Source organism: Parasteatoda tepidariorum, chromosome 3 (assembly GCF_043381705.1).
Source record: "Parasteatoda tepidariorum isolate YZ-2023 chromosome 3, CAS_Ptep_4.0, whole genome shotgun sequence".
Taxonomy (NCBI): domain Eukaryota; kingdom Metazoa; phylum Arthropoda; class Arachnida; order Araneae; family Theridiidae; genus Parasteatoda; species Parasteatoda tepidariorum.
The window spans coordinates 56,193,976-56,219,286 of record NC_092206.1 but is presented as its reverse complement, the minus strand read 5'-3'; the positions used below and the strand labels follow the sequence as shown (position 1 = coordinate 56,219,286).

Sequence of the window (25,311 nt, the reverse complement as noted above, 5' to 3'; positions counted from 1 at the left end):
AAGTAAGCTAGGAATAATATTTTATGTTTCAAGTTTAATCTATATCTTTATCAAACCAAATTCTTTTTTAATTTAAAAAAAAAACAAAAAAAAAAACGAAATAATCGAAGAGTAAGAAATTGTGTTACGATATCCACAACTAATTGCAACAAGTTGCAGTTTCAAAGAAAATTAATAAATCCGAAAAGAATTATTATATTTAAATTATTGTAGATTAAAGTTTTAAAAAAATATTTTTCAATGGCACATTTGAAAACCGCACCAGTATTACAAATTTAATAAGTAAAAATATAATCCTTCAAAGAATTGCATTTTTTCCCCTTTTTTTAACGAAAGAGATTAAAAGTTCTTACGTTAATGTGACCTTCTAAAATAATGCGTAATTCGTAGAAGAAAATTAACAGGCGTGAAAGTATTTTTCGTCAAGTCGATAATTGTTCCCGAAATTGCCCATTCATTGTCATAATTCCTTCTACTGAAAAGTGAAAATTGGTGAATAAAAATAATGATAGCAAAGTAATCATGATAATTAAGGGAATTATTTATAAAGCATCATCAATAAGGAATTTGGAGGGCAGAGAACAATTAAAAGGATGGTTGGAGGATAATTCTATTCGTTCATTTTGTTCTCTCGATTGACTAAATATTCTAAATTAAAACAGACACAAGAACTAAAGAAAGCGGTTTATCTTACATTTTTTTATATGTTTATTATTTCTTTGAAAGATAAAAGAATTTAAATATTGGCTAAGCAAATACCAATATCGCTATTTATGGCATTTATTTCTTAAAAAACATTCAACTCAACTAATTAGCTTAACTTAAAAAACTATTGCTTTAATTAATAAAAGCATCATATGTACTATTATAATAAGTCATACTTCAAAGAAGGATGAAAATAAGTTTTATCAGAGGATTTAATCTAATAATTTTATATTTAAAAAAAAATAATTTTTTTAAAGCAATTTTAATAATTTTAAAGAAAGCTTTGAAGAAATTAATTTTTCTTATTTTGTTATTAACAAACTTTTTTCATTTCGTTAATTTTTATAATTAAAGGTTAGTGTTTCATTGTGATAAAATTGAATAATGATCCGACGACATTACGCACCACTAGATCAAGGGTATTGTGTGGTAATTAGCAAAAATAAAAAGCGATGTATCTATGGGCAAAAATTTTAAATTGCTTTTAAAAATTTGAGAACTATTCAGTGCATTGACCAGGTAAGAATAGAACTTAATTTCTAATAGAACTTTTCTTAACCCCATGGAAAAATATTTATAAAATAATAGCAGCAAACCTCGCTATATAAAGAAAATGGTGTTTGTCATCAAACTATCAAAACCATTCCCATTATTTTCATATAAGTTAATTCCTTTAAGAACATAATATTTAAAAATACGAAAATAGCTGTACGTTTTTTAATGGATAACAACATACAATTTTTAATTGAAATTTACTCTTTTATCTGCCGCGACGTAAATATTTTTGCATGTTTTTTAAAAGCAGTTTCGCAAAGGAAAAAAACAAAAGCCATTGTTTGATTGCCTTATACCCAATACAAAGCTTTAATTTTATGCAAAACATATTGCTGAAAAGAAATTGACTAGGTTTAAAAACTTACTAATATTATATATATATATATAAATTCGTCAATTAGACGAGGTTTTAACTAATATGTAAATCATTAAAATCAATATATTAATGCTGAATTTTCTCAAAATTTTAGAGCCCTAAACAATGCAGGGATGGAACAACATATCAATTTTTTTTCAAATCAGATCCTAAATTCTTTCTTTTCCATAATAATAATAAAAATGGGGACAAACTAACAATTTATGCCATTTTAACAATCAGCATAGAGGTTTAGCTAGAGATAGATTAAACTTAATCTAGAAGCTATAAGTAACCTTTAAAAAAAAAAAATCGCAGATAAAAATAGTATATTATTCGCCAAAAGTGGTTATCCCATAGGACAAATTACGCTTCGAATAAATACTGAAACAAGTTAGTTCTTAATACAAATAAAATACAATTTTTCAGAGTAATCTCAACTAAGACTGGTTCAATATCGTCTACAGAAGTGCCGATAAGATTCCTGTCTTGTTCGTAAATAGAACTAAGCATATCCCTTCATTATTGATAAGATTTGCGAGGATCGCTGCGTTGGAGACTGCGATGGAACAGACAGTCCAAAGGTTAGTTGACTGGGTGCATAGCATATCTGGACCACAGCTGTATGTGCTAAGGTGAATTTTTGCTGTAATACACCCTTCTTATTCGGTTCCGAAACCAGTTGCTTACCTCTGCCTTCTCCCCCTAAATTTTTTTTTCCCTCTCTTCTTCCCCTTCATCATCCCAAATAACTCCCTGCAGGAGGGCAGGCACTAAAAACCGGTCTGAAAATCTCACCCGGTTCTCAGCATCTTCTTTGGATACAGGCAGCAGCAATCATAGGCATTTTACTTCGCATCAGAACTCTTCTTTATTTTAATTTTGTTCTCGCTCCTTTTCCAGTACACAAAGGAAAGAACTTTGAATGATTCGATACGCAGTCAACTTTCGAATTTTAAGTGCTGCAAGTCATTATAATTATTTATTATCTTATTTTATACCGGAATGTACATGAGGCTTAAAATATGAAGGGATAAAAAATTTTTCTTAAAAATAATAATTAACTTAAATAGTATTCACAAGTAAGCTAGGAGGTCTTTCAATTATTATGTAACAAGGTTGCCACAGTAAAAAACGAACAAAAATAGTTGCTTTTAGTAGCCTCAAGCATGAAAATAGTTGCCTAAAACTATGAAAATAGTTGCCTGAACAGGAATAAAAATTTATCAAAAATAGTAGCCAAATAACTAAAATTATAGCTTAATTGTCAAATACTATATTATGCTCCAATTGAAAAAAGTTTTGTACAAATATAAAAGGTATACACATTGGAAAATAGGTACCTAAATAAAAGTTGAATTACAATAAAATATGAACGTTAATAGAAGGAATAAACAATTAGAAATAACTAAACTGCCCCTCAGAGAGAAAATATAACAAGTACTTTATTAAATCTAATGGAAATTAAAATTGTTGGCTTTTTGGACATAAATGATTGTATAAAAGTTTGCTTTCTCTTATTAACGTTCTGAAAAGTAACGTTCATTTGTGCGAAAAAACTTCGCTAAGATTAATAAAAGCCTCCTAATAGTCGCCTATTCCTGAAAATAGTTGCTTTTTTAGCCTTTTCAGGCAAAAAAGTCGCCATAATTGCCTAATGCCGAAAATAGTAGTCTGTGGCAACCCTGTGTTAAGTACCCAAGGGGAGAGATTTGCTTATTTTTGCGTACAAGAAGTTTAATATTTTGATGACAAAAATATTGAGTGAAATAATCAATATTTAGATTTTTGTATGAACGCTTGCATAAAAGCTGTAACCGAAGAGCACGCTTTACGTACCTAAGTGAAAATTAGAAATTTTACACAGAAAGTAAATACAATATAGCGGCAAAGACTAAAGACTGCAACTTAATTATGCAACAACAAATTACTAAAAATTACCAGAAAAATGTATTACATTTCGGATTAATTAATACTGTAATAAAAATCTTTATTATATAATTTGCTACTGTAAATTTACATCAAAGGTATAGAGAGACGCGCTTCACTACAACGCTGGGTGAAAAGTGAAAAATTATTTTTATTTAGATTATAGCGTTGAATTTTATGAAAATTACAACAAAAAAAAGTAGGAAATAAACATTTCTACAATAAAAAATAGCATTATCATCTATTAAAATTCGCAACTGTAATATAGACAGTAAAAATAAATACTCCAATATAATAAAATACACAACAATTTGTTCAGAAATTTTTTCTTTCGTTCAAAACATTAAGAGACACAACTTTAACTTCATATTAAAGAAAAATTAAGGGCAAAAATACAGCATAAATCAATGCTAAAAGTTTCTTCAAGACTATAAAAGACAATCGTTTTAAGCAAATGGATTTAAAAATAAAGATTAATGATTTAAAAGACATTTAAAAAAATAGGTAACCGTAATGATAAATTTATCAAATAAGTTAATAAATAACAATAAGTGTTTGCGTAATTCAAATTGCAATTTTAATTAATATCACATTTTTGTTTTTATTTGTTGTCGAATTTGAAACAAATTTCTCCAAGTTTTCAAGTTCTACTCATACGTTGTCATTAATCGAGCGAAATCTGAACATAATGAGATGCAACGCGGAGACGAAACTCGGATTAACTGAAAAGGCAACAGGCGCAGAGAGAGTGAGCACTTACGAGCACTTTTCATAGTGGCACAGGTACAACAAAAGGAAAGAATTAATTATCAAAAGAGGAAGCAACACACGCGCATCTTCAGAGACAAGGATTATTTCCTCGTGCAATTTCAAGGTGAACAGCCAAAGTGCCACGAGGAATATGGATTTTTTTTTTCCCTTCCCCTCTCTTTTTCTCGTTTCGCAGATTTCGTGATCTTTCATTTCATGACTAAACGAAAGCGCCGCTTGAATTCGAGACATTCCACCGCTGTTGGATAAGAATCAAGAAAGAGTATCTATACTCAAGATTTTTAAATTATAAGCTCCTTCGCTTTATTTAAACAGTCGAATTACTTCAATCAGTTAATAGAGATAAAGAAAATGAAATAGTGCAGTGGGTGAGGGGTTAAATTTTTTTTAAATAAGTCATGATTTTGGAAATTTGGTAATTATATTTCTATCAAAACAATAAACCTTAATTTTTTTGACATTTAAAAAAAAAAAATTATTTAAGTAAAATACCAGTAAAAACAGAAATGGCTATATTTATAAACTTTTGCACCAGTATTTCTCGTCGAACATTTGAATTCAGAATAAAATGACATAATTCAAAAAAAAAAAAATAATGAAGTATGCTTCTCTGATACTTATTCTCAATGTTTTTAAGAATTCTTTTTCGAAAACTATAATTCAGTTTATTTTATTCATTTTAATAAAATGGTTATTGAAAAAAAAATCATTCTTAACATTAAATCTGGTCAAAATAAGTAGTAGTTTTTTATATGTAGTAAGTAGTTAATAAGTAGAAGTTTTGTTACGTTCAAGGCTGTTAATAAAATTTTATTTATGTACTTGGGGTTCCCCCAAAAGATGCTCGATAACTACTTAGGGAACCGTTGAACTAGTGTACAGTAATATATAAAATAAATAGTAACTAGAAGGAAGAAGTAGTTTAATATTAGTTAAATATGACATACAAAATTCAAATTGAATAAAGTGTAATTTGTGTGAGTGCGAATCAGATCAGTTGATATGAATACCTTAACAAACATTTAATTGCTCAAATTTTATTTTCGTTTATGATACTTTGGGTACGGCCTCTAGATAGTACTGGGAATAAAAGCGTTTTATCTATGTTTACAGAGGTTTAAAAAAGTTTACAAACTAATTTTACCAATCACCAACTAAATTTTTTTTTAAAGCAAATAACCGTGGAAAGTTAAAAAATGAATAGATATTAACAATTAGAAATATTGGCCAAACAATTTTATTGCAAACGTAGATAGATTTGAGGCTGAGTCATAACATTATATAACTCATTAAGCTAATACAATATTAACTTATTCTAAACATTATTTAAATCATTGAACTAATATAATATTAACTTATTGGGTTAATATAATATTACTTAAATAATTGAGCTAATATAATATTAACTCGTTGAGCTAATATAATATTAACTTATTGCGCTAATATAATATTATTTAAATCAACTAATATAATATTATTTAACTCACTGAACTAATATAATATTATTTACTCATTGAACCAATATAACATTATTGAGTTAATATAATATTATTGAGCTAATATAATATTAACTTATTGTGCTAATATAATATTATTTAAATCATTGAACTAATATAATATTATTTAACTCATTGAACTTATATAATATTACTAACTCATTGAGCTAATATAATATTATTTAACTCAAATGGAAATACATGATTCAATTTATCGCTTTATTAAAGATGCAGAAATTTGGAATGATCTTTGACCTTACCGTTGTTCTATTAGCATATAAATACTTAATAAACTTAGCACAATATTAATAAACTGAGAAAATTTTTCCTTTCTAACATATTTTTCTCATTTGTGATTGTTTTAAACGTTTTGATATGGTCAACTGATAAATAGCACTTGAAATTAAAACAGCCACGACCCCGCCAGTGAAAGTCTAAAAAAAAGGCCGAATTTCGATGAGAAATGAGCCTGCTTAATCCACAAATGGCGCGAGAAGTGGAAGCAGATTTCCACACCATTTCCCGAAAATCCGATTACCAGAGATAATTCTGTCCGAGAAAGGAAAGATATCCACTTTTCCTCCTGACTTTTTAACAGGAGAAAAGAAGAAAAATGATTTTTTTTTATTATAAAGTTTTCTAAGCCTTTCCCCTAATCCTTTACAGAGGAAGCTGTTGCTGGCAAAGAGAGTTTGGCGCCATTTCGTGCCTTAAGTGAGAAAAGCGTGATTGAGATCGAAAAAGGATAATCAAGCAGAAGATAAATAAAGGGGGGTTGGGGACGTTAGAGGCAGCTGTTTAAAATTTTTTTTCTTCTCTTGCAGCAACAATCAACGTGATAATACCTCAGAAAGGTTTTTGAAATTTTGTCCGAGCAGCTATCGGACAGAAGGAATTTAAGATGAAGAAGTCAAAATGACAAGAATATTTTGAGATAGATTACGGAGAGGGGAAAAAATGATGAAAGAGTGTATAGGTGCGTTAACAAGATTATCTTTTTCATTGTTTTTTATATAATCTGTTGATAAAATGAAGTTGATAACAGAATAGTTGCTTAATTGTTTCTAGATTTATGTCAGGTTAAAGTTTTGTACGAACTTTTTGTGATGGGTTCTGTTTCTTTAGGGGAAAAAAATCGTATCAAATTTGTGAAAAATAGGGTCCTGTTTTTTTTTAAGATTTTGTATAAAACATCACAGACCAGTTAGTTGTCTTGAACTTTTTGCAAAAGTTCCCGTTTTTGAGAAATATTTACTCATAATTTCGCGAATCTAAAATTTTGGTAGAATGAGGTTTATTGAGCTAGGGTTCTGTTTTTGAGACTACGTGAAAAACAATTGCAATAAAATTTAAGTATTTCAATGAGTTGTTCGTTTAATTTGAATGAAAGACGTCATCGGTTCGGTTTTACAAAGGGAAAAATATGTGAAGGGACCATTCTTAAAATTAAAAATATTGTGAGGAGTCATTTTCCAGATACATTATTTTGTGATGGGTTGTGCAGTAAATTATTTGTGAAGAGTCCCTCCCTTTTTACGATAAATTATCTTGCAAAGGTTTTTTTTAACATGCGAAGTTCGGTTTTGGAAATTTTTAGCTTTCTATATTGAGTTAATGACAGCATTATTTTTATTTTAATCATCTCAAAATTTGGTAACTTCTGCTTGTACGCAGCTCGTATTAAATTAGAATTATATCAAAATAGACAAGGATAAAATTATACAGATTAACAATTAAACAATTCTTATTTTTGTGTGTGTGTAATTGTTTCACATCTCAGGCTCTAATTACAACAATATTAATTACCCTGATATTAATTTTCATCATGATAATTTCTGTAGAATGTTTTGTAACTGAAATCAGTAGAAAGCGAAAAATGTCCTTTTACAAATATAAAATAAAGCGACGTGAAATAGTTTCCATTCAAATTGTATTAACTGATTTACAGCATGAAAAAAAATCTACTTAATTCAATTTAAAAACAAAAACTATATTTAATAATAGTTTAAGAATAACGATACTATTAAATACAATTCAATGACAACCGAGTTATTAAATAAGAATTTAAAAAAATCTTTCTAGAAGATTATCAATTCCATCTCATGTGTATAAGAAAAAAAAGTGTTCTAACTAGTTTAATTTTAAATCGCTGAAGAGCTGAGAGTATAAATAATAGAAAGCATGAACTCGGTTTTGATTGAAGTTCAAAAATAAGGAACACATTTCGTCCTTGCTGGAGGCTAAAAATACAAACTACGCACTAATTGTCTCCACCCAAAAAAACACCAACTCTCCATTACGCAATCGCATTACGAATTTTTAAGAGAAAACAAATAGAAAAAAGTGCAATCGCCTCCAAAACAAAAACAAACGCTGAGGGGCTCATTCCTTCCATTTCAATTCTATTTAACTATTTATTTCATGAGGGGAACGTCAGAGAATTATTTTTAAATGCAAAAAATTATATATTGTACATATATACTAATTATACAATCCAGTTCTTCGCAGGCGAATTAATTAAGTAATAGTGAGAGTTTGTCAGCAAATGGCAAAGCTCATTAATGTTAAAGCTGGTACTAAGTACAGTATTTTATAATCCACCTGATACTTTTCAGGCTTATGACAGCCAACCCATATGCTTTTCGGCTTATTAAAAATGTAGAAAGATTTACTCAACCAGTGCAAATTTGCTTAGGCCTATTACAATGGGCCTGTTAAAAGATATTAAGCAATAGATGTCACTGTCGAAGAGGACAGCGTTCTTTTCCCTCAGTACGTTTAAAAATTTTGTTCTAAAAAGTAGTGTGGTTGTAATGTTTGTATTTTGTGTATGTTTTTGTTCGTCATTAAAATGCGTTGTCCGTAATTTTGGGTCCTTAGTATCGATTATTTAGTATCCGGGGCCTTTTATCAATGCCGGTGAATCAAGAAGAATTAAACTTACTGAGCAATGACTGACATGTTGGCAAGCAAGCCTAAAAATATTTGGACTTATTCGCTTACAATCTAAAATAAACAAGTCTGATTGAGGAATAAATAATATCCGCTCTTAACTTAAAAGTAAAATAAGTCTAAAAAGTTATACTGATAAGAAAATACTGAAAACTTTCACAAGTAGCCTAAAGGCTACAAAATAACAGTGATGGAATACAACGGGTCAAATTTTTCAATTACCTTACAACAACTACCATACATAGAAGGAGTGATATAATATCCAAAGAAAATGTAGATACCATTGAAACAAATGGGTGATACTAGACGAATCTAAAATAGCGCTCAGAGTTAGCCCCTGTAAAATTCCCCTCAGAATAATGAACACTGACTAACAAGATAATTTATCTTGAATGAACAAGTGATGATCCCTAAATCCACATCATATGCTACAACACTAAAGATACAAAACAGCTCTACAATAAATTTGTCATGTAAGTTTTAAAAAAACTTAAAAGAGAAAAAAAAAACGAATTTTCAGGAACTAAAAATAGTTTTCTGCTGTGATAAAAATAAATCCCGTTTTTATTTGATGCCATTGAAACTGGGAAGGTTAATGAAAGTATGGAAAAATCGAGCTATTCTCGACTTTCCTCAGTTCGCCAAACAACTCGGAAATCTTATCCTTGAAGTTATGCAGGATATTTTACTCATTAGGAAATAAAAGAGATGCTTTTTACTGCACACAGAAACAATTTAGAGGACTACAATAAGTTCATAATAACCCAATCATGTACTATTTGACACAGGTTTTTTGAGCGAGTAGTCATCTTAGATTACATGGGTTTGATGACTAATTTAAGGGTGTATATTCGTAACATCAAAGAATACTTTAGAAGTATGCTTAATTTTTGTATTATGTTAAACAATGTGAAATGCTCGGCATCAAATTATGGACTTAACTGTAAAAAGTACTGGTACTTTTCACCGTAAAGTCCATTTTTACCGGAACCTGATATTGAACAAAACATCTGATATACCGTAATTTTTACAGTAAAATTACTCAAATTAAAGAAATATTACTGTAAAAATTATAGCACAATAATTTGCTGTAAAAATGTTTTTTACGGATGACGCACACAAAGTGCAAGTACTTTATACCGTAATTTGATCCAGAATTATTTTACAGCATACAAAAAGTGCCTTGTTATGTTTCATTTCAACAAATTTTAAAGTAATCCGCGATAATTAACATTCGCTGAAAAAAAAATGCTTGCCAAAGTTTAAAATAAAAAAAATAATGATAGAAATTTTAAAAAAAAATTATTATTAAATTTTTTATTAACAATGTCTACTTTTTGTGTACTATAAATACATCAAATGCAAGATTTTCACGGCAAAACTCATAAATCCGCAATGTATCACAAAAAAAGAGAATGTAAATTCTAAAATTGATTAAAAAAAAAAAAGTCTGCCTCAGATAGGCAGTTAAAAGTGTGCAATCTTATCATAGTACCTTTGCACTTACGTTCTTATCGTGATAGCTCAACACTTTTTTCTTCCTTTTTCCATCGTTTCGTATTTTAATTTTAAACAGCGTCAGCATTTTAAAGAGAGAGTTGAAATAGCTAGTTTTTCAGCGCTTTGCAGCACAAAAAAAAAAAAAAAAAAAAAAAAAAAAAAAAAAGTATGCTAACCACTTGATGATAATGAGTAAGAAGGATAAATGAATACAGTGACACGTGTCTTTCCGGGAGATTATCCTTCCTTTTATGACTGTCATTTACCTCCACTTCATCGAAGGTCACGTTTTTTATTTTTATATTCCCATTTATTTTAACGTGTTCAATTTTATATGAATCAGTCTTTTATTTTTGATGGAGAATAAAAAAAAGTTTACATCATTTGAAATGGACGACGCTGTTACTTAAAGCACTCAATTAAAGATTGAGACACTTTTAATGATGGATTGATAATGAGGCATCAATTATGATAATAAGACAAGTGCAGATTTCAAAATTCCAATTGAAGAAACGTATATAATATCAGATAAAAAAAGAAAAAAAACTCATCTACCGTTAAAACTTTTAGACTGCTTTAAGCCATCGTTCTATTTTATAACGATAACGGTATCAGGTTGAACTATAATAAAGTGATAACTAATCTTCCTTTAACTTGATTACACGATAGTACACTGAGATAAAGAGAATGGTCAAAATTACAATAATATGGTTAAATTTACCGTGTTTAGGGCGGAATGGGAAATCCAAACAGCTCGGTAATTACTACCGAAACGATTTGGATTATGATTTTTAGCAAAGTTAACAATAAAATATAGTTTTCGAATACGTGATAAAATTTGGCATAAGCGGTAAGGTTTGCTAATTTTATTATGAAGCATTGGAGCATGGCATTGAAACCATTTATTCAGTTTATTATATATTTTTTACTAAATGTGTGGTAATAAAAACTGTAATTTTAAAAACCAGAATTTCCATAACCAAATGAACGGAAAAAAAATTACTAAATGACTAGTTTTAAATACCGCATATTTCGATTTTATTAACCAGAATTATGATTATTTTTACTAGAAATGCCATTACCATACAGAACGGTAATTTTACTAGAATTTTTCCTTCGTGTATGGTTCAACTTATTACAATATTGATAATTCGCCCGGTATAATGGTTCAAGCTGAAGTAATGTTTCTAAAAGTAAATCGGAGTTAGAATAAAAAAATACTAATAATAATTTAATCTTTAAAACATATTGCGTTATAAAATTAAGCGCACTGTTCGTAAATATTTAGTTTTGTGTTATTTATAATATCTCATACATAAAATAATAAAAAAACTACCGCTATAAGGATGTTGAATTTCATGTATATCACAAATATGAACTTTAGTTGCGTAACATGCTTATTACAGATAAGAGTCGATCTTTTATCGAAATGATCTAGTTCAAATTGGTTTCAAGTTAAGACGTCAGCGCAGTAAATCTCGAGTAAATCAACTCGTACGACGTTCGTAAAATTTCAGACTTCAGGACATTTCAGACTTTTATCAAATAAATACAAAACCCTGAATATATTGCATTATCTCGATGTGAGATAAATAAAATCAAAATATTTTGGTTAGGAAAAAATTACAATAAAGAAAGCAAATAAAAATAAAGAAAACATGTGTTTTAAAAGGCAATACATATACACATATATTTTGAAAGAAAAATAAAGGACATTTTTTATCCATAAAAAAAATTTTATTGAACAAATAACGATTTTTTTAGGAAAAAAAAAAGAATCATCAATAAAATATGCTGATCATAATCAGCTACGCAAACGATAAAATAAATTCCAAATAAAGTTTTTTTTTTAAATTTAAAATTTAATTCAGAAACAAATTATTATAGGATATATTCAAAACATCTCAGCTCGCTGTAAAATTTCTGGAATGGAAAATACTATAATTCACAATCGAAAAAATATATATATTAAAAATAATCCCTACATAATCACACAAAATTATCTGCGCCTGTAAAAGTGTACGAAATCAAATATATATGTGTACCGTATGCACTTAAAACTTGCAAAAAGTGATTGTGAATAAAATCGAAAAAAGAGAAATGAAGAGTCTTATTAACTCATTTTATCTGGTTATTTTCACGTTGCATATTACATAAGCTCTTTGGAACAGGTTTTCTCAAGGGCATAAAAAGGTGACCATTTTAGAGAATAAAGCACTTCATTATCATCACGTGGATAGAATTGATAACCCTTTATACGAGAGGGGCAATTAGAGATGCATTTAATATCTCTCTCTCCCTATCAAACACTCTCTTATTGACGAGGAAAATTGAGCGGCAGTTCCTTCCACCGAATTGAGGAAAAGTAAAATATATACATTTCGGAAAGCAAATGAAGTTCTAGAATTTTCTATGAAAGGAATATGAAAGAATGATTGCAGAAATAAATTCATACATACATGACCTTTTCTGATTTTGTATATTTTATAATCATTTATCCTTTATTGTAGAACGATTCGCAACCCTAAGAGTGAGTTAATATTTCTTATTCTACTTAAACACTCGTCTGAAATTTAAAATTAGAAAACGATTTCAAAATTAGTCATTAACAGAATCGTTTGCTCGAAGGAAAAAAAAAACTTTTCTACCTACAAGTATAAATTCTACTAATAAATATTAGTCATAAAATAATATCCAGGCACTGTTTGGTTTACCATTTTATTTTGCATCAAAAGTGCGTAAATTAAACAAAATTTGAAGGATCGCTACAGAAAATTTCTCCTAGAGATTATGAATGCAGAATCAAAATAAAAGATTAACTTAGTATTGTTTACGAATTAAGCAAGAGGGAAAGAAAGCAGCACAAATATTGTCACACATGAATGAAACTCAGACATTCTATTCAACAGTTAAGAAGGTGTTAAATTACAGTACCGAGACGATCGTTTTTGTGACTTAACTTGTTCTCTCTTGTTTTACGTCACTCACACGTTGTATTTAGCTTTATTCATGAATGCATAATGTTCTTTTGAAAAGGGCGATCTTAACATGTTTAAATAGTTTTAATCTTCAGGTGATCGGCGTAAAATTTGATCGTAGCAGCAATGGGACCACAGGTAACTGACAAAGGCAAAATTTATTATATTTACCATAATACTAGACCTGAATATCTATATTTCCGGCCAGTGCCCGGTAGACTCCAATAACTTAGCAACTTTTTCCTCAAACCCAATGAGTCAGTGACAGATATCGATGAGTCCGTTTCCGAAGCCCCTTTTTTGCAAACTTTGTTTTGCTTGGACTAATATTATTCTTAAAAAATTTCAGAATAGAAACAATCAACGGTTACAAATTATTAATTAATCAATAAAAATAATATAGTGACTAAAAATAATATAGTGATAATATAACAATAATTTAATATAGTGACTTAAAAAGAACTTAATTTAAAAATATCTTGGGAGGCAAAATACATTTAATGTATGTTACTACGATTGACCGAAATTAAGAGAATGTTGACTTTAACCAGTGAACAACAACAATAGTAGCTTTGATNCATTTAGAATAAAATCCGTTTCACTTTTCTTACTGGATCTTTTATTATTTTCAACATCTGCCCCATTCTCTAGCTTCCCTATTTACCAGTATTGTTCAGAACCTTTTCGAACAACCTAACACAACCACGGAATCCCTTTCAGAACACATTTGTCCGCAACCACGCGTTTACCGTAGGTAAGGTTTCTTCATGTAAGACGTTCAAATTTTTTATGCACCTATGCAAGATGGACAAATACCTTGTAAAGGCAAAATCTTCTATGATGATTCATCAAAAATATTCAATGCTTTAAAAAGTAGAAGACGTTAAAAATGTATTATAATTAAAGAAATGATTTTTTTTCAAGAGATTTTGTGTTTTTTTAGAAATCTCACTTAACTTTTTGAAATCTCACCCTGTGTTTGAAAAAGGGTGAGAAATTCTCACCTATTTTTTTTTCTATGATGAAAACACTGTAATAAAACAATAATTTAATATACTGACTTAAAAAGAACTTAATATCTGGGGAGGCAAAATACATATAATGTATGTTACTATGATTGACCGAAATTAAGAGAATGTTGACTTTAACCAGTGAACAACAACAATAGTAGCTTTGGTGTATGTCCGCAATATTTGCTACATCGGATTTGATGTTAATTTATTCGTTGATGTTATTACATTAATTCGATATTTTAATATCTAATGAGGATAGATTAGGAGAAACATCAGTGTTCGGAATACCAGACAGTGGCACTTTACTAGACCTAGTAATATTTCGGACATTTACCAAAGCGACTATGTGATGACAAAATATTTTCACCCTTAAGATGAAATATTTCATAACCGTCGTTGAACAACCGACTCAATTTTTTGGTTAACAACTACTAATGTTCAACTCTGTAACCTTGGGATTTTGAACCCAATCCAGAAGACAAGGGAACTCCTACCTGGATCAAGTATTGAATGAAAACTGACTTTTTTGATGCAACTAACCCGCATTTGCGTTACATGGAAGGGGATACTATGAAAAACTCCCACGGTTAGCCCGGCGGCAAGGGGACTCTAACCCATGATTCGTCAACCACTGAGGAGATTTTACGTCAGCACTGTGTTCGGTGCAAGCCAGGTGCAAAAGTCACATCAACCAGCCATTGCTGGAATTCGAACCCAGTTCACTCCATTGGAAGGCGCAAGCTCTTTCCTCTGAGCCACCATGGCTCACAATATAATTTTTTATTTTTTATTTTATCCGTCGTTGAGCAGCCGGTCCAATTTTGGGTTTACGACTAATAATGTTAAACTCCGTAGCCTTGTAATTTTGAACCAATCCATAAGACAAGGAAACTCCTTGATCAGTATCCCCAGAGGTTATTGATTTGCTATGGGGACATGGAGGTCTTTGCGTTTCGGCAGATTTAACGTGCATCAGTCACCACTTACTACACGGGGCCGGCGGGGATCGAACCCACGACCCCTTAGACATGGGGCCAGTGTCCAACCAACCATGCTATCCCGGCCTACAATGAAATATTGCAACAAAAAAAAATTTTTTTTTTTAATGTGACCATTTATTCTTCTTTCTATTAAAGCTTATTATTACTTCAGCAACAGGCATAATAATAACATGTGAGCTATGTGCAAAACATGATGGTGGGTGTATGCATGGAAAGCCAATGCCAAAGTGCGAAAAAAGTATGTGGTGTAGTTGCGGTTTCCTTTTGCATCAAAAGTGAGCAATAATTGATAAGGATCAATACATAGGCATCCACAGAGTAATGACCGCAAATCAACTGCGACACAAATAGAGAAGATAGCAACTTTACCCCGCATTTACTAATTATAAATAATAATAAAACAAACACATCATTGTGATTTGTTTTCAAACATAAGATAATTTTAATACGAGACACAGTTTCGGCATTCCCAGTCGAATGCTTTTCACTCGATGAGCTGGACAATTTTATTTAAATTCATTATATAATCGACATTGTTTAAATTCGTTACATTAATATGAGTTATTAGTAATTACATCACAGTAACAGTTTGATATTATTTGTTGTAATAATCCAGGAATAGTGGAAAAACTCAAAATACGAGTGTAAAGTGCCAACTGTACGAGGATTCAATAAGAATTTTTTTTTAAATTCTCTGGCTTCAAATTTAGTTGCTGAGTTTTGTATGGTTTAATGATATCAAGAAGAGATTTATAAAGAGATTGGAAATATTATCAATTTTTCAAAATTTGTCATTTTCATAAAAATAAAAAAAAATAAAGAAGAAAGAAAATACATCTCTACCCATTCATCGAAAAAATATTTTTTTAACTTTCTTTTTAATATTTAAATTATAACATTGGAAAAATTCTAATTAAATTTTAAAAGTCTGGACAAGAAAATAAAAACATAAGGCATTTTTAACTATATATCAAACAGTGCTTTGTCTTAACTTTCAGTTCCTTCAATGTCAACAATTCGCTAAAAATACAGTATTTTAATTTTTTCTATGCAACTTAATAATGGAATAACTGTTCCTAAAAAAAACATCAGGCATCAACAATTCCAAAACTTCGTTTTCAAAAGAATTGTTCTCAATTCTTACATCAATTAAAACTTTCATTTAAGTTTAATTTTGTTCAAATAGTTTCGTCGTTTTGTTAAGCAGTTCGTCGAGTCAGATTTTGTTTGAACATTTTAACAAGAGCAAGACCTCTTATATTCGTAGGGTTTCCCACAATTTATAATTTTTTTAAAAACCGTGAATTACTTTTGATCTAACGATCGGATTTTCATGAATCAGGATTCAATCTAGATCGGTTCGTGGGTAAATTGTTGATTTCAAAAATTGAAATCAACATTAAAGGGTCCAAACTTATGACCGTTTTCCTGAGCAAACTTTTGGGACCATATTTTACAGATTGTAGGTGCCCTCATATTTTTAGGGTCAAGAATTTGCATCCTTTTGAAAAAAAATTTATGCTTAATTAGAGAGAGTACGTTTGTGCGTCTGATCTCGTAACTTTATTATCGTCTGCACCAATGAACTAGCATATTTGAGGTCAGGACCTTGAATCATTAACATTAAGGCATGGTAAGTTTCCATGATTATTGCTATGAAATTCCGCATGGTTTTCAAACATCCGATATTTTTAATACGATATTACGATAAGCGAATTTCAAATTTGAGTAATCACTTTTTGACTTGCTTGCTTTGGTTTCAGAAAAAAGGTTTCTTATTTAAATTTTATAAAACCTCTTATAATTCAAGTAAAATGAATAACATCTGATAAGATTCAAAACCAAATAAATATTGATTCTTATTTTGAACCATTATGATTTTGCTTTATCTTTTTATTTAAACCTTCTTGATTTTCTCTAATTAAAATATGTATGTTTGTTTACACTTTATTACCTATTAGCTTTTTTGGTAAAAATTTATATTCCCCCTCCCCCAAATATTTAAGTAAGTATTAATTATTGAAAAATCGATTATTGATAAAAAGGGGAAAAAATAGAATAATTATCACTTTTTTCGATTTTGAATGATTTCTAATAATTAAAGGTATTTAATTTTTAACAAATATACATATCTTTTTGATAAAATATTTAGCACTTAAAACACTAATGTTTACATAAAAATTATCATATTTGCCGCCAGCAAGACTAAACATGCGTGTAGCCCTACGTTAGTCAACCTGCTGTGCAATAGGTCCTTCACTCAAAAAGGTTGTGCACCCTTACTTCATACAATACATTAGCCTAAACATAATATACTTAATTTAATCATGTCTACAAATTTGGAGTTTTGTTCTTAATAACATAAAACAATATTTAAAAAAAAAAAACTATTTTTTCATAAATGAAAAATCTATGTGCAGTCACAGATTTAAGTTTAAATATGATAACTCATGAATCCTTAACGCTCCATTAGGTTTATTTATTATAAAATAAAAATACCATGTCATAATTACTATATAAAAAATGCCGTATTTTGTATATAAATTAACGACTCACTATGTTTGCTCATAAGGTAGTCAAAAATTTTTCAAATAATTAATTAAATCTAGATGATAATTAATGAACCCTACCTTCCAACCGGCAGAACTGTTGCTGTCCCCTTTATCCTTGAAATATGCCACATTCTGTACCATCCACTCGTATATTTGGGCGAGTGTCAATCTCTTTTCAGGAGAACTTTGGATAGCCTGTGTGATAAGATCGGCATAAGACATATTACCCCAAGCATTCCGCCTTGAGGAATTTTTCTTCGGGGCTTGTGGATCGAGGGCGCCGCCGGGGATATGCCCCTGCAGATGGGCAGGCAATCCGCTTTTCTCATCACCTTCCCCGGCTTCCACAAAGTTCTCAGGACGGGGCAAGGGCCATGTATTCGACCGGGCCCTCGTCTGAGGCTCAAAGTTCGGGTCGATGTCCAATGGGTCCATAGTTGTGAGTCCCGCGTGGTAATCCACTTTTGAAAATTGATGATGGTCAGAGTCGGAAGAAAACAAGGTGTTGAAAGTACCCAGTTTTGATTAATTCACATCAAAACACAATACTTTAAGTTAGGTTTTAGCGGCACAGCAGTTGTTAATCACACTTTCAAAGGTAATGAAGTCCTGTTTAGACGGCATGTCAGAAAAAACACAAATTCTTGAAGTTAAAAATAAACGAATCACAAATAAAAAACAAACAATATCAAGTAAGGTGGACTAGAACAAAAATAATGTACGAGTTTAACTTGTTTTCACTTAATTACGTAACTGTAATGTTGATATGTACTACGTAGGCATGGTGAAAACTACAGGAAAAAACAATCAGTAATCGTAGTACAACTTTTAATTCACTTCGCGTAGAAAGGGGTAGTTGTAGTAAAATTCACTAACGCAATAAGAAAAGAATCCCGAGAGCTTAGAGGAACCAAAACATACGACGCACTTCCAAGGTTGCTTTCATTTAGTTGAAAGAGTGAAAAAAATTATTAAGCAAAAACCACTTTAAAGCCGCAAAAGCTGAGGGAGCATGTCGAAGAAGTTTTTCCCCATCATTCAGGTGATTTAAAGCTCCCCAATTGAAATCCACAGGTGGTCAGATATAACAACAAAACCGCGAAGAAATTTTTTCGGACTAAACTTAGCGACGTGCTGGTTACCGAAGTCACATTGCGGGGTAACTAGTTGATTCGGTCTGAGAGGAAACAACTGCGCCGCGAATCTCACGCATTTTCTTGATGACGTCGTTGGTGACGTCAGGTTGCCCTTGGCGACGACTGAACGCTAAAGTAACGAACTAGAATGTTTTTGGTATGTAGAAGTGTTGATAAAACTCTAGAGACATCTATCGTGAGTTTTTAGCATTTATAAAACTCAATGGGGGTAAAAAGTTGAAAAGCGATAAGAAAGCTAAGGTTAACAAGATTATTTCTGAACAGATTCGAAACTTTAAAAATAATCACAAAAATAATTGAAAACCATGATATTCTGTATACTTCTCTAATAAGTAAAATTTTAAAGAAATTTATGAAATTCTAATTTAAAATCTCTTTTAATAAAGCTGTTATTTACGTTTTTATTAGTTAAATTCGATTGTATCTTTTAATTCATTCGACAGTTACTTCGTCAAATTTTTACAAAGGGGTATTTTACTAAGCGCATAAAATTTTTCGCAAATTCATCTCTATGTTAGGCCTGAGGAGAAAAATATGCTTTAAAAAATAAAATTTGACTATAAATTTATAAGTTTTAAAAAAGTAACTCAAGTTTGCATGGAGTCACGGATCGTGGACTATTTAACTACTTAGAATAATATAGACCGCAGGTATAATTTTAGTAAAAATGACTGATAAGCTAATATGTTATATATTTGAGAAAATTTAAAGACTAAGTACAAGAGACCAGAGATACTTTGACTCAACAGCCAGAAAAATATGTGTTATTATTTTTTTTCAAAAGTCAATTAAATAAACTTCAGCTACAGCTTAAAAATAACCTTCTCTGATAAACATAAAAATGGTACCCTAAATATGTTTCAAAGTTTTGAAGTGGGAAAAATAACTCAATTTTTCAAACCAACTATTCAATAATTTTTCTTATAATCTTTTTTTTTTTTTTTTTTTAAAAAAATCTTGAGTAAAAATTGATAGTTTATTATCGTTTCCTGATATTGAAGAAACGAAAAACTTTCTATTCATATTTTAAAAATAATTATTTTAAACTAGCTTTCGTATTTTGCGTAACATTAAAAAATATTATTATTTAATAGTTTAAGTTTAAAGTGTTAACTAAACATGTTCAAATATTTTAGTAATAAAAAGGGCACAATTTATTCAGTAAACAGTTTGCTCCATAATAATAATTGTTCTATAATTGTTTAACTACTAACATAATTATATGTTCCATAATTGTAACGATTTTTAACTATAATTGTTACTAATCATTGTTCTGTAATTTTTTTTCTAATTGCCCATTAACATCGATTCCTTATTACGCAGTTTCCTTATGTTAAAGCAACGGCAATCTTAGCAATCATATTTACTAAAGAAATAAGTAAAAATTACCATTCATAATTTGAATTACTTAAAAGCTTATTTTACAGAATATAGTAAGTTTAATGTAAAACCTCAATATTTTCTTGATAATCATTTTCATACTAATATGCAACTTTTCGAAGTTAAATAAAAAGGGTTAAAAAAACGTACACAATTTATTAAACTTAAGTTTCGATAAATGTTACATTTTTGTTAGAACCGTTTTCTAATTTTCTCACTCTCTTAGTTTTAAATTGCATGAAGAAAACCAACGTGATAAAATTACCGAACTGAATAATAAAAATACTTTTAGTGAAAAAAAATAATAATAGGAATTCTAGTAATAAAATCGACATATACGGCAATTAAAACATTCATTTGGTAGTTTTTCCGTTCCTGTGGTAACGGTTTACTAGAAATTCTGGTAGTATTTAGGTATTTAATAAAAGACACAAAACTTAAAAGTAAATCGAATAAATAATTTTTATGCCTTTCTCTAAAGTATCATGATAAAATTACCGAATATGACCGTTATTACTATATTTTAACGCATATTATAAAATAATTTTTCATAGTTAATTTTACCAAAACCATACTAAAGCTTTTCGGTAAAATATACAGTACTTTTCAGTGTCTAATTCTTAAATAAAGCAACAAGTATAAATATATGGGATACATATTTTTCGTTTGTTAAAATTTCAAAATTTGAAAGATAATTTTGAAATACTGCATGTAGAAATTATGAAGCCAAATTTTCACCTAAAATTTTAATGAAAGCAATAATAAGCAATCTGGTAGGCAATATTCGAAAACTTTTCTCAGATGCTATAAGTTAATAAATGCTTCACGAAAATCAAATCCGGGTTATAAGAGATCCACGCTGATAAAAACAAGGACATGATTTACCAATAGGATATGAATAAACACAAATGATGACAAGTCTTGACATTCTTGATGAATATTGTACTACCTGAAATATTCCGTTTATATCAATTTGAGTTAGAGCGAAAAATATTTATTTGATTTGGTAGCATGTTTTCTTAAATCCCAATAAAACGGTATCCTATTTTATTTTGATAAAAATAAAAATTCAGAGTTGTTTTGAATAGTTTTGTTTAATTCTTTCCTATTTTTTTAAATAAAAAAGTATTAAATTTCATGTTTAGCAATTAAAAAAAATCCTACTTTGTGTTGATAGCAGTTTTTGATTATTTGTTTGAGAGAAATGTTTATAATTAAGAAAAATATTATTTTCATAATTAATATGACACTTAATATAATATAGAATCCATACACTATAGAATCAATATAATGTTCCTTTTAAGTAAAAATTAGCATTTATTTTTGAAATAATTATTGACAAATATGATTATCAAATAATCATTACAAACATTTGGACTAACAAGGTTATAGAAATACATAAATAATTTTGTCCAAAATTTATTTAAAAGTACTATTCCCTTCAAATTGTTATGATACAGTTTCAGAATTGTTTTGAATAATTTTTTTCAACTCTTACCGATTTTTCAATAAAAAAGTATTAAACTTAATGTTTAATAATTTAAAAACTCCTATTTTGTGATAATGTTGAAATAATGTTTGACAAATACGAATATCAAATAATCATCATAAACATTTGGACTAACAAGGTTATAGAAATGTATAAGAAATTGTAATTTTTTCCGTAATTTATTTAAAAGTACTATTCTCCTCAAACCGTATTGCTATTTATGTCCATTTTCATTAGCCTTTATTCGATTTATTTTATAAATATTTCTTCTAAAACTATTAAAATTTTTCAATTACACATTTTAAAATCGCTAAATGAATTAAATCCTAAATATTAGGGTTAATACAGCTCAGTTTCAGCATGAAAATGTCATTTCACACTGTAGTCCCTAAGATTTTAGTTAAATATTTAAAATAAAATTTCAATGAAAATGCAAAGCATATTAAATATATACTATGCATAGATATCATGATAAATGTCAAGGTTAGTAGTAATGTATATTAAATTTTTCATTAACTTTTAATATTATCTCAATTTATCAATAAAACACTATCTCTTAATTAACTAATCAATAGTGTCACTCATTAGAAGCATTATTAAATTGACCACTAGAAAGCCACATTTATTAAATATTTTCTCGATATTGCATTCCATAAAAAGCATTTTTTTCCTTTTGTTTTAATTATGCATTAAATTTACCAATAGCTTGTCAGTCATTTAGGTCCCTGCATATCATTACAGTAAATTAGCCCCTACATTTGAAGAAAAAAAGAGTGTTGTACTTTTATCGATTTGTCGATTTTAACTATTTTTTTGCGAACAAATGAAGTCATACACTTCAGGAATGAGTTGTACATATATTTATATGTAAAAGCAATGTAAAATTTGTAAAAATGTTATGTACTAGTTAAACATAGCACTTATTCTAATGGAGTATACAAAATATAAATGAAATCAAGTAAAAGGTCGGTGAAGCATAGTTTGAAATATACTTGACTAAATGCTTTTAATGGTTTTCGAACAACAGCTACTTGTTTGCCAATAGTATCATAGAAGTCAAGGCTCAACAATAGTATTCAGACCAGCATGATGATGTTTATAACGTGGTCAGCACAGTGCATTTGCTTTCCAAATGAGCTGCTACCCATTGATCTGAAGTTGAGAAGGCTTCAAGCCATCAGCATCGAGAATAGAGCCCCGTCCTTTACGACATTTCAGTTCCTAACCCATTATGTCATCTCGGCTTTAAAATATAAGAGTCGATTGATTTTGTATATATTCTACCGTAGGATTAGCAATGTCGTATACACGAGTGCACACTTTACATTGCAGTTTACCAGCGTGCACTCAAGTATGTTTTCCAATCACTCATACTACGTTAAATGTTATTTCTTTTCAGCAATAAACTGACTTAAATAAAATGCACGCATTTAATAATAACTATTTCATGCTTAAAATTTAGTTTAGAAAATAAAAGCACAGCAAGATTTGATTTTATTGTAGAAAATACTTTGTTTCATAAAGCGTACGCAATAACGTCTAATTTGTTAGCCTTCATCGTAAGTCACAAATCAAACAGTTATCTTTTCCTTTTGCTAATTTGCAGTATGTTACAATTACGTCAGAACTTGGTGGACATTTATGGAAGCTTAGAAGAGTTATCAAAGATTGACGTCACTTAGAATGACACTGAGCAGTGACGAATTCACATTTGTAAAGAAAACTTTGGGTGTAGAAAAGTAGATGTACCGCACAACCATTTAAATAAAAATGTCATGTAGCAGCATATCATTTTATCTACATTGTATGTATGTAAAACCACTATTTAAAATTCGGCACACATAACAACTGATTCCAACAACTTGATTTTAGTGCACACAGGTGTATGCAGAGGGGCAAGTTGTCTTTAGTGGGGGAGGGGTACATTTTTTCAATATTTTAGATACTTTTTTATAGTTTTATTACTGTTAATAATTTAAGATTTAAAGGATATTTTTAATTATTTAAGAGAGCATTTCTTAGTACTTTTTTTGTGTATTTTTTTTTAAAAAATTCTATTGGGGAGGCTTTTCCTGCTACATTTATTCTATTTTCTATGCAAAATATTACAATCACATAAAAACAAGTAGAAAAAGCATCATTATGGCTTGCGGACGGAGGTAAAAGTTTTTGGTATCCTAAATTTTTTATTTTATTTTATTCATTTATATTTTTGTGGAGGTTATTTTTTCAGCCGAATTCATTATACCTTTAATAACCAACTTCCATGAAAGAACAAATTAAAGAAGTGCATTGATTACCCGTGGTCTAATTAAACTAAAATGGAATTTTTTTAAGGAGGGGAAATATTGTTAGAGTCCTCAAAGAAATCCGAGTTTTTCTGCCAAAACCAATGCTTTTCGGGACTGTTGTGTTAACAAGTTGACAAATTGAATCATTTTGCGCTGTTCCAATCAGGTAGAAGAATTACATTCCTCAGTACCAGTTTCCCAAATTTGTTGTGCGTTTTTCAACTACTAGCAACTATTCCTAGGAAAAGCCATTACATATAGTTAAAGGCATTTTCCATAGATATCATTGTGTCACACTTTCACAAAAAAAGGGAAGAAAGAAGAATTCTGGAAAGTAAAAGAACCGGAGAAAAAATTCCATTTGCATATCGGAATGCAAAACTGATCCCGAATTTAATATAAATGTAACAGGAACGTCATAAGTTATTACTTTAAAAATTGATAACTAAGCAAGGACTCGTTTGAAGACCACAAAAATTTTCACATTTCATATTTTTTAATTAAATGATAAAAGCTTTAAAAATAATATCTAATGTCCAATAATTATACTAATTGTTTGGTGACATAATAATAGCATAAAAATAACATTTCTTCAACTATGGAATTTTTTTAAATGCATAAAATGATACTTTTCATCATTTTACTGCGTTTTTATTAACTCGCTTGGGGGGAGAATTTGCGCACCTGTTTTAGCTTAAGGAAATCTTGCCCCGTATTTAAGAATTAGCATTAACGCTATCTGAGATTCAAGTTTTAAGCATAAAAGTGACCTAATTGTAATGTTACATGAGTCATTTCAGAAGATAATTTGTAATATATCAGCATAGCTAAACATACATATTTTGGTCACCAATATTTTTTGCCACAATCCTTTTTTAAAATGTGGCCAAACATTGGTCTGCAAATCCCGATCGCCACGACTTCTGTCACCCAATATTTAGACAAAATATTGGGCTAGAAAATAGTCCATCTTATCATAACTTACTTGATCATAGAAATTTCGACCTTTTTTAGATACTGCTTTTAGCTATATTCGAGGGGAGGAAGTTCAAACTAAATAGAAAGAAATAATTTATATGAAAGAAAGATCATTTAGGTATTAAGAATCTTTGTGAGAAATGGGTCATTCATTTGACGAATTAATTTAGTTTTTGAAGAATTCTTCTGTTGAAGAAAAAGATATATCA

At 29.5% G+C, this 25,311-nt stretch overlaps 2 protein-coding genes across 2 annotated transcripts in view; one reads left to right on the top strand and one right to left on the bottom strand.

Annotated features, from left to right (window-relative positions):
- Positions 1–19,033, bottom strand: part of LOC107449813 (forkhead box protein O) — a 111,313-nt gene extending 92,280 nt beyond the window's left edge. The window contains exon 1 of the mRNA XM_016065471.3: positions 17,886–19,033. Coding sequence (XP_015920957.1) covers positions 17,886–18,242 — 357 coding nt within the window. The 5' untranslated portion in view covers positions 18,243–19,033. The remainder of the gene's footprint in view (positions 1–17,885) is intronic.
- LOC107449808 (general transcription and DNA repair factor IIH helicase subunit Xpd) overlaps positions 1–25,311 on the top strand; it is a 363,770-nt gene that overhangs the window by 191,084 nt on the left and 147,375 nt on the right. The window lies entirely within an intron of this gene.